This window comes from Eurosta solidaginis, chromosome 5 (assembly GCF_040869045.1).
Source record: "Eurosta solidaginis isolate ZX-2024a chromosome 5, ASM4086904v1, whole genome shotgun sequence".
NCBI lineage: Eukaryota > Metazoa > Arthropoda > Insecta > Diptera > Tephritidae > Eurosta > Eurosta solidaginis.
Genome location: NC_090323.1, coordinates 64,479,305 through 64,489,851, shown reverse-complemented (window position 1 = coordinate 64,489,851; position 10,547 = coordinate 64,479,305). Strand labels below are relative to the sequence as shown.

General features: G+C 39.6%; 1 protein-coding gene across 1 annotated transcript; it reads left to right on the top strand.

Annotated features, from left to right (window-relative positions):
* Positions 1–900: 900 nt before the first annotated feature.
* On the top strand, positions 901–1,978 carry LOC137252759 (trypsin alpha-like). The gene has a single exon (XM_067788854.1). It carries the CDS (start codon positions 914–916, stop codon positions 1,664–1,666), a length of 753 nt encoding a protein of 250 aa, XP_067644955.1. The 5' UTR covers positions 901–913; the 3' UTR covers positions 1,667–1,978.
* Positions 1,979–10,547: the final 8,569 nt, after the last annotated feature.

Genomic DNA, 10,547 nt, shown 5'->3' with positions numbered 1-10,547 from the left:
TAAACACGCTTTTGCGAAGTTCGTGATATTCAAGTAAAATTGTACTGCTCCCAAAGTAGACAAAATAAAGACCATATTGTGAACGTTAGCAGAAGGTGCAAAGTATCCAGGATTTCCATAAATTCGTGTAAAATGTACATATTTTAGCACAAATTTGTAAAATAAGTGTTCTTTCTTTAAATTCAATTCAATTTATATAACTATTTTAATGCAGTCGCTTTAATTTAACAAGTGAAACAACTCCTTAGAAATGGCAGAGAAATCTCCCTCTCACTCACGTTCATAATACCTAGTTTTCTCTCATAACCGGTTTGCGCTTTTTCGAATATTGTTCAGAATAAGAGAAAAGGGAGAAGTGAAAAAACTCACAAGGAATTTTTATTTAGAATACGAGGAATGGGAGAAGGGAAAAACATGTTTGTTTAGAATTAGGCTGAATATGTAACAAGAGGGTGTGGTTACCATCCAATTTCCTTTATTTTTAATAGCGATGCGCGATAAACGCCACGGAACACACATACCAAATTTCAATATTAAATTCTAAATATTTACTCAAGTTATCGTGCGCACCAACAGACGGACGGACATAAATCATTTACTTTTTTCATCCTTAACATTTTGATATGTGGAAGTCTATATTTATCTCGATTCGTTCTTGCCGTTACGATGAACCGTTATGTTACCAAAGATATAATACTTTGTGTGCAAAGTACGCTGAGTATAACAAGACTGACGTTGTATAGCTTTAACATAAATTTAGATGTGCTTTTGTTATATCAAATTCCTGAAATTTGGAATAAAAAGTTCTTTGTTTATTTTTTATTCACATGACTCAATTAGGTATAAATAGCGCCCACAAAATAATCTCGGTGTACTTTATATTTGAAAAGTGGTAAAAAAAGTTTAAACTAAAATGTGTCTACGGAGTAATTTCGCGTTGCTCTTTGCCCTGCTTTGCAGCTTTTTGCCATATGCGAATGCGCAATTTCGCATTAAAAATGGCCAAGATATAGAAATAGAAGAAAGTCTACATTCGGTGGCAATATTCCGTATAGTCTTCTATATTTGCGCTGGTGCCATAGTCAATGTCAACACTGTGGTTACAGCCGCGCATTGCTTAAAAGATGTAGAACAGGATGAACTCGTCCTTATAGCTGGTATTGCCGATTTAGATAACAGAGGAAGCGGGCAAACTCGCAATGTGCAGTGTATACATTATGGTACTGGTTATGATGAAGAAACACACTTTATGGATATAGCTGTGGTGAAAGTGGAGAAATCCTTTGATGAGGATAGTGTAGTACCAATATCACCAATATCACTTTGCGATTATCGATTAGAACCGGGTATGACGATACAAGTTAGTGCATGGGGTCGGATATCTGAAACTAGTAGGGGTTATTCTAATCAGCTCAAAACTAAGTATGTGGATATAGTAAAGACGCAAGAATGTAAGACTGGATATGCGAGAGTCTGTTCGGTACATTTATCAGAAACAATTATTTGTGCTGAATCTGGTGTGTGTTTTGGAGATTCTGGAGCAGCAGGCGTTCGGAATGGGCAACTTTGTGCGGTAGTACAAGGTTTTTCTTCGAGCAATTTGCCGGATAAATATACAGATGTAACAAATGAAAGAGTTCGAGACTTTATAAGAAGCAAGATGTAACTGAAGGGTGTTGTTATAAATAGACCTTTGAGTGAAATATCGCCCTAACTCGACTGAACGCAGAATTTCGAAGCATTTCGAGAAAGGCCGTTTTCGAAACAGCAGTTGTGAATTGGTGATATACCACTCAGCAGACGAAAATTTTTTTTTAGCATCCAATATATATTGCCAACTGTATATATAGAATACATCTAACAAATTTGTGGTTTTTTAAAATTAATTCATAATTATTTAAACTTAATAAACTTGATGGCGAGTCGAAATGGCTATAGTTTTTCTTGTATCTTGTATAAATAAATTATTATGATTGTGAGTTAATAAATATTTTTTTATTGTATGCAATGAAAGTGTGAAACATGGAAATGGCTTAAGTTGTGAGACCAATCTTTGATCCCTCGTGTATGAATAGACCACGAGATAAGAGAAATGCAAAATAACTACTTTAAGGCACTGGAAAACTCCGTGTAAAACAGCTGATTCACCAAATTCTATGAAAGTCAATCTAATCGGTTATTGAAGCCATTAAATAACGCCTTAGCCATAACGATACTATAGCCAACCAATTAGTTTTTGGGTTTCCGCCATATCCACAATCTATAAATTTTTGCGTTGGCGAATTTATTCACATTTTGGAGATTATATTTATCGTTTTGAAGTTTTTGCATTTTCTATTTTATGAAGTTATTACATTTTTTAAGTTAAGGCACGAATAAGCGATGCCAATATACATTTATTTATGACTAGCAGACCCGGCAGACGTTGCTCCGCCCTAGCTTTAGTCGTTTTTACCTCTTACTTTCCCTTCCCCTCTATCCCCCTTTTCCTTATCTTTTTATTCACGCCTTCCTCTGGCTTTCTCTTTTTCTGCGTCTGTTTCTCCCTTCGTCTTTTCCCTCAGTTTCTTTTCCGCTCCATCTATCCATATCTCTATATCTACGTTCAACTCTATCTCTTTCTCCTTCTCTCTTCTCTCTAGTTATTCTTGTTCTTCTCCATCCCTTTTTCCCAGTCCCAGTCTCACCCCAAGTCCCAGTTCCAGTCGGCGCCTGCTCCATATCCCGAAAAAAGTGCATAAATACTAATCTATGCAACAGGCTACCTATGTATATGCCCAATTTCAGATGAATCGAAGCAAAATTTGTTCAAAAAGATTGGTCCCTTGTTCCTTCCCAGAAAAAACTTCACAGGAATGTACACGGTGTGCAAATGTGATTGAAATCGGTTAAGTATATTAGGAGTCCATCGCGGAGAAACAACCTGACACGAAATTTATATATATTAAGATTACAACTGGGAATCAATTATTTTGGTACTCTCAAAAGCGTTTTGTTCCATTTTATGTGAGCGGCAGCACTGGTTGCATAGGAAAAATTTAAATTTATATCACTTCTTAGCATATACGAAATGGAGAAATGTTGGATATACGAAAGGGGAGTAACAGCATTTATAAAAACAGCCAATGCAGGTAGAATAATAACAGTCAAATTAGTTCTATCTATATATAAAATTCAATTAGCTATAACATTAATAAATTGAGGATTTTCAAACAAATTTTTTTTTTGTTATAAATGAACACTTAAGCTGCTGACATTGGTGCTTTATTGGTAACCGTATCGGTAACCTTATAACAGCTGATTCGACCAACCTTATGGGAATCAATGCAATCGATTATTGGTGCCGCTAAGGTCGTAACCGTATCGTAGCCAACCAATTGGTTTTTGGTTTTCCGTCGTAACGATAAACAGCTGATTACGTTAGGATACGACTACAGCGATACGACAAACGGCACCAATGAGTCCGCTTTTAGTCCAATCGAATAAAGGAAAGAAAAAATGATTGAAATTGGTAAAACCGGTTTTGAGTATGAGCTTAAATATTTTTCAATTGAGGATTTAAAAAAAAAAGATTTTTCCGTAAATGATCCCTGAATCAGATCGAAAATAACAGAGAAAAATTATTGAAATGGCTATAGCCGTCTTTCAGCTTTGAACGTTCTAATGCACACAAATTCATTTATATCTATATATATAGATTAAGTAAAAATATGTTTACGAATTGGGCGTTATGAATATGGCAAGTTTTCCAGGGGCTTTAAAGAGACGATATATTACCAAAATAGGATTTTACCTTTGCAATAGGTGTTGCTGGATGTCGCGGCTATTTACAAAACCCTCGGAAAGTGGTGCCAAAAAAATACTTGGCGCGTTTTACCTCCAAGGAAATATAAGCGTAAAACTCGCTTCCAATTTGCGTTGTGCTTCTTTTTAGTTTCTCCTACAAACTGGAGGAATGGGACCTACATGTTTAATGCCAACAGAAATACATTCGTGGTATTTGCAAAACCACTGCTTAGGGGCGATCCCGCTTAGAAGAACTCGTTTTCCAATTAAAACAACTTTCTTTCTAAGTTGGTCATGTTGCCTTCCGGGGGACTTTAACTCAAGACATTTAGTGTGTTTTGCGGTGCACGATACCATCATCCCAGGAAACATAGTGCACTCAGAAAAAAAATTGTTCTAAAACGCACGAACAAGTTCAAAATAAACAACATTCGTTGACAAAAGATTTTTTAGTATATTTTTTCTTAACTCGTGACCACGGTTGCCACTTTGGTCCATATGGCAAAAATATGGTCCATTCCAACCCTATTTGGTCCGATAGCCCCTTTTCCTCAGTATCAAAGGGCGAGTGTTCCACGCAACAAAAAACTATGCTAGTTTTCCGCACCATTAGTATACTGTGCTAGTTTTCTACGTGAAGAACTGAAAAGTGTTAGTCTTCCATGGGACCGACGATATAATCTTCCATTTACTTAAATGGATTTCTTCCCACGGCTAGATTCATTTCAATCATTGAATTGTGGCAGGAAAAGGCAATTACGGTAGCAAATAATTTGATTTTAATTTTCGTTAATGGTTGATAAAACAACAACGAATATCGACGTGCCATACAAAAAGTAACACTTTCAAAATTTTTTGCATTGTTAAAATGTTTGAAAATCTTACATATCGTGTTATACGCTGATATATAAATTTTTCTCACATAATCCAAAACAAATCAATGAAATCAAGAAATTCCACATTTTCTATCATCGTACCTGTACATAGTGGCTTTATTCGTACCATAAATAAAGAGTTCCAGTCAAAAAAAAGTTCGTCTGCCGTTTTAAAATTATCTAACCTAGGGACATTTTAAACCCATTTTTAGTAATATAGGCATAAATAAATAAAAATAAATGCAAGACGCGATACCCTCCGAAGAGATTTTAGGCCGAGTTTCTCTTCCAATCTGAGTTTTCGCTGAAAAGCTTTTCATTGCAGAAATACACTCGAAGTGTTTGCCATATACCGTTTTTGCAGTTGAAAACACGTGTTTCTAAAATACTGATATTTGCTTAATTTAATTTATTAGCCATCATCCAGTGAGTTTTCTAGCTCCGTATCCTGCTCAATTCTCACGGGAATGCTCTAGATCAGGGGCAGGTGGACCTGTTTTATGCGGACCCTGTATCAGCAACTTATTTTGAAGTTATGTAACTGACAGCCGGTTCCACGAAAGAAATTTAAGTGAAAAATTATTTCTGGCCCTGATTTTCATATATCTGACGGCGCAAAATATTAATTTTTCGTTTAAATTGTTTGGTGAAATTAGCTATGAGCCTTTAGATCACAATGCAGCAAATAAATAATTATAGCTTTACTTATGGATCATGACAGAACTGTACAACTGGGCATGGTTATGCTTTTCAAACCTTCGCTATGTGTAAACATTTTAAATTGCGTAGTGTCAATGCCAAAGTTTGATTATCGTACAAACACAATTGGTTTTTTATTCGGCGGTGGTACTGGTACTTTTCAGCTCCACTTTTATTTTCGTAAGAATGAACGCTGTCACGCAGCACTTTAGCTAAAAAGATAAGCAACCCTGTAAAATTCGGCTCTGTGCCAGTAATTTGAATTAAAACGTCAGTTAAACTTAGAAGAAATGCTTTTGTCAGATATTTAGTTTGAAACTCAAATTTTCTTCGTCCAACTATATTGTGACGAATATTAGCAACACTAAGGCATACTATCATCTCTAAGCCGATACTAAGCAGTCACTTGTATCTACATAAACAAATCAATCATTATGTCTACACATATGTACATACAAGGGCGGAGAGATATGCACAAACCCATGCATATTTCTGAGATACTCACAAAAGTATGCAATCTTCAGCGAACTAGTAAATTCTAGAAGGAGAAACGCCTAGAAATATGCGAACGAGGAAACCGAAGGGTATAAAAGCAGCACAAGCTGAGGCATGAGCAATCAGTTTGATTTAAGCACGCTATTGGTTGCGAAGTATAAGTGTTATTGTGAAGTACTTTAATAAAGACCATTTTGCATTATGCATATTGGAGTTATTTATTCAACAGTTTAGCGATACGAACGTTAGTAGAAGGTTGCAAATAACCGGAATTGCACTAAATTCGTTACAATATTAATAAATACATATTGTTAGTGACAAAAATTTTACAAACAGTGTTATTTCATTTAGTTTCCTTTTTGCTTAAATTGTTATATTTTTTTTGACAATGGAACCGAAAAAAAGAAAGGTTGAAGTGGAAAATAGACAGTTTTTGCCAGAATGAACGGATTTGTATTGTTTCACGCTGCCGAATCGTCCTGGAGCTGTTCCGATGTGTTTAGTTTGTCAACAAACAGTTGCGTTAATTAAAAGCTCGAATATAAAACGATATTATCAGACCAAACACAAGCCATTCGCAGATAATTTTCCGCTTGGCAGTAATCTGCGCACGTCAAAATTTCTAGTTTATTGTCAGCTACGCATCTTAGACTCAAGTTATAAGTCGCTCCGTTACTGAACAGGAGAAATGTGGTGAAGCTTCTTTACGTATTTCTTGGACTCATGCTAAACACAGAAACCATTCACCGATGCTGATATAGTTAAGGAATGTATGCTAGAGGCAGACAATGTTTTGTTTGAGAAGAGAAAAGATGTTGTTGAAATTATTCGACGGATTCCGTTATCTGCGAGCACTAATACAAGAAAAACACACGTTTTGGGCAAAGAAAACTATTGTGATGTGCAACGGCTGTTAATTCCGACTTTTATGCTTTGGCATAAAAGTGGCATCACTGATAAAGCCCAATTGGTTATTTTTGTTCGTTTCTTCGACAAAATGAGAGAAACGTTTGGTGAGGAGCTATTAACAATTTTACCATTGACAGGAACAACCCGAGGAGAAGACATGATGGAGACGGTAATGGATTATTTCGTTAAAAATGAGTTTGACTTAAAAATGCTTTTAGCAGTAACTACCGATGGTGCACCAGCGATGGTTGGGGCTGAAAAAGGACTAGTTCACCTATTGAGAACTAGTTCAAAGTGTAACGAAAATTTCATTTCCTACCATTGTATCATTCATCAAACTGTGCTTTGGTGCAAGCTAAATACCAATCTTGAGAAAATAATGCAAGAAGTTATGAAAATAATTAATTTTCTTCGAGCAAAATCAGCACTGAAACATCGTGAATTGAAATTATTTCTTGACGAAGTAGATGCTCAATATGATGATTTGTTGTTGCATAATAATGTGAGGTGGTTAAGCAAAGGCTGCGTTTACAACGATTCTTCACCATTTTAGAAGACTTGAAAACATATCTTTTCAACAGTGAGCAGAAATCAGCAAACACCTACTTAATTTTTCCTAGCGATAAAGAAAGCGTAGCTTCCATTGCTTTCTTATCAGAAGTTTTAAACACATCAATGATCTGAATCTTAAACTCCAAGGGAAAGGAAAGCTTGTTTGGGAGCTTTTGACAGAAGTAAATATTTTCTTGCGGAAACTCGACCTTTTCATTTTCGATCTTGATAATGAATGTCTGCACTTCCCTAATTTAAAAAAAATCTGTAGTGGCGAGCTTGACGTCGTCCAATACAAGACGTTCACTGAAGATCTTAAATCGGAATTTGGAAAGAGATTCACAGATTTTAAGAAAATTGAAAATGTCGTTAGCATCCTTAGCAACATTTATTCTCTGAATCAGAATAGCGCATGGGCTGAATATATATGAAGCTGAATATATTTTCGGGAGTAATAAAGCTGCTCTTGGGGGCTAAGATACTTGGCTTGTATATCATAAGTGGTTTCAGGCTCTGGATCAGGAACTGATATCAGTCTTAGACCGGCCATAGTGACGAATGTCACGCGTGATTAGTTTTCACGTCCTGCACGAGGTGCCCCTGCTTCTACTGATAATGGCGGATCTAGAGAGGACAACTCGATAAAACCCGCACCCCCTGAGTCATTGTGCCGAGCTCAGGGGAGGGAGGACTCTTTAAGAGTCAAGATCGGTACACAACGGTGACGAACTGGACTGATTTAGGGCTTTGATTTGACATTACATTTTGACTTGATGACTTTGGGCTGGTAGGTGCGGTATTCTGCCACTTTATTAGGTCGGAGTGAAACCCTACCGAAATGGCTGGTAGGCTAATGCTGCAACTGCCCACGTCCCGTTAAAACCGTGGCGGGCCTCAAGGTACGTTCCGGCTCCGTCGCCGTTAAGTTGGTGGTGTAGGTGCGGTTGAAGGTTTTCCCGCTTCGCGTCCGGTCTGGCTCTGAACGCATTACTCATAAGGTAATGCGTCAACCCTCGCGTGGCCTCCCTGCGTACTATAGATAACCACGAGACCGTTAAAGGGCGACTACACAATCGGCTCCGGATAGCGGCCTTGAGGGGGGACTTTTTTAGAATGGACAAGACTAATACGAATCCGCAAAGGATGGGGTGCGGAAAAAGAGCGCTTTTGATGGAAATCCGTCAAATCAATCTTCAGCACTCTAAGGCGGCTTCCGCAAATGTGTTGCTCTGCCTTGAAAAAGGCGGAGTGGATATAGTCCTTGTCCAGGAGCCGTGGCTGAGTAGTAACGGCAGTAAGATTTCTGGATTAAGGACTGGAAAATTCAACACCTTGGTGCATGGGGAGGCAAGTAGGCCTAGATCCTGTGTGCTTGTTAAAAAAGAGATTAAAGCTTTTATTCTCTCTAATTTCAGCAATGCTGACGTAACCACGGTCTGCCTCGAGCGAGGAAGTAATGAAATGTGGGTGGTCTCAGCGTACATGCCCCACGGGGACGTAGAGGGACCACCACCTGCGATACTGGGTGAAATCACCGCTGAAGCAAGGTGGAGATTTGTTGGCGTGATCATCGGTGCCGATGCTAATGCCCATCATAGCATTTGGGGAAGCTCGGATACCAACACTAGAGGTGAGTCTTTATTTACTTTTATTGTAGATGAGGGACTTTGTATATGTAATAGGGGGAATGACCCGACTTTTATTACTGCGGTAAGGGAGGAGGTCCTGGACCTCACCCTGGTTAGTAGAGAACTGTAAGGTCGGATATCTGGATGGAGGGTTCTCAACGAGCACTCCTCTGATCACCGATATATTCAGCTCTCAGTGAACGAAGAACGTCCCGGTAAAATATCTTTTAGGAACCCTAAAAGTACTAACTGGGACTTGTATTGTAGGAAGCTGGGTGAGCCACTGCCTGCGGTGCCTATCATTAGTTCGGGCCTGTCCGAATCTGAGATAGACGTTCGGGTGGAAAACTTCACCTCGGCAAGCAATAGCGCCTTTCAGCTGTCCTGCCCATTGAAAACTTACAGGGGGAAGGGCAAGCCGCCCTGGTGGTCGGATTCTCTTGACGACCTAAGAGCGTCCAGTCGGCGGCTCTTCAACAGAGCGAGGAGGAGTTAATTACCCTCAGACTGGGAGCTCTATAAGGTGAGTCTGGGGATTTATAAATATGAAATAAGGATAGCCAAGCGAGATGCATGGCGAAGCTTCTGCGAAAACGTAGAAGGCTGCAATGAATCCGCGAGATTTAGAAAAATATTCTCTAGGAACCCCGCTCCTCTGAGGTATCTGAGAGATGATGGCGGGGACTGGTCGATGAGTAGTAAGGCTTTTACTGGACAATCATTTTCCCGATGTCCCAGTTGCGCAGGGATCTTCGCCTGCATGGTCGGCGGTCGTTGACCATGCAGAAGTGCCTGCCATTCCAATACGGGAAAGTCAAATAACCTGGGCTATAGGGTCGTTCAAGCCCTATAAGTCTCCGGGCCCGGATGGAATCATTCCTGCGCAGCTTCAAAGGTCTTTGGGGATTTCCTGCCGCTGGTTGGCCATCATATATACTAACCGCCTCAGGCTTAACTATATCCCGAAGTCTTGGCACACGGTTAGGGTTATTTTCATTCCGAAGGCCGGTAGAAGCTCTCATGTATCACCTAAGGATTTCAGGCCAATCAGTCTCTCGTCGTTTCTTCTTAAGACGTTTGAGCGGTTGATTGACCTGTACCTACGGGAAAGGATACCTCGGGGGTTACTGTCGGCTTCACAGCATGCGTACTGCAAGGGCAGATCGACGGAAACGGCTCTCCATTCGATTGTAAAGCAAATAGAGGGGTCCCTAGAACACAAAGATTATGCTCTGGGTGCCTTTCTAGACATCGAGGGAGCTTTTAACAATGTCTTATCGGGGGCAATCGAAAGAGCTCTGGTGGGTTTAGGAGTCGAGGCGGCTCTGGTTGAATTTATTAGCAAACTTCTATGCGCAGAATTGTCGCAGCGGAGTGGGGAGGGGCCATAATTAAGAGGAAGGTGTGCAGGGGCACGCCACAGGGGGGTGTCCTATCTCCTCTCCTCTGGGTTGTGATAGTCAACGGGCTTCTTGTGGAGCTGGAAGCCAATGGTTGTCGGGTGGTTGCCTATGCAGATGACCTCGCTATCCTAGTCAGAGGCAAATTTCTGGGCACCCTGCGCGATGTTCTGCAGGGCTACCTGGATACTGTGGCTAGGTGG

Bases quoted from the DNA above. Each gene is read 5' to 3' on its own strand.
- LOC137252759 (XM_067788854.1), top strand. From the start codon at position 914: ATGTGTCTACGGAGTAATTTCGCGTTGCTCTTTGCCCTGCTTTGCAGC.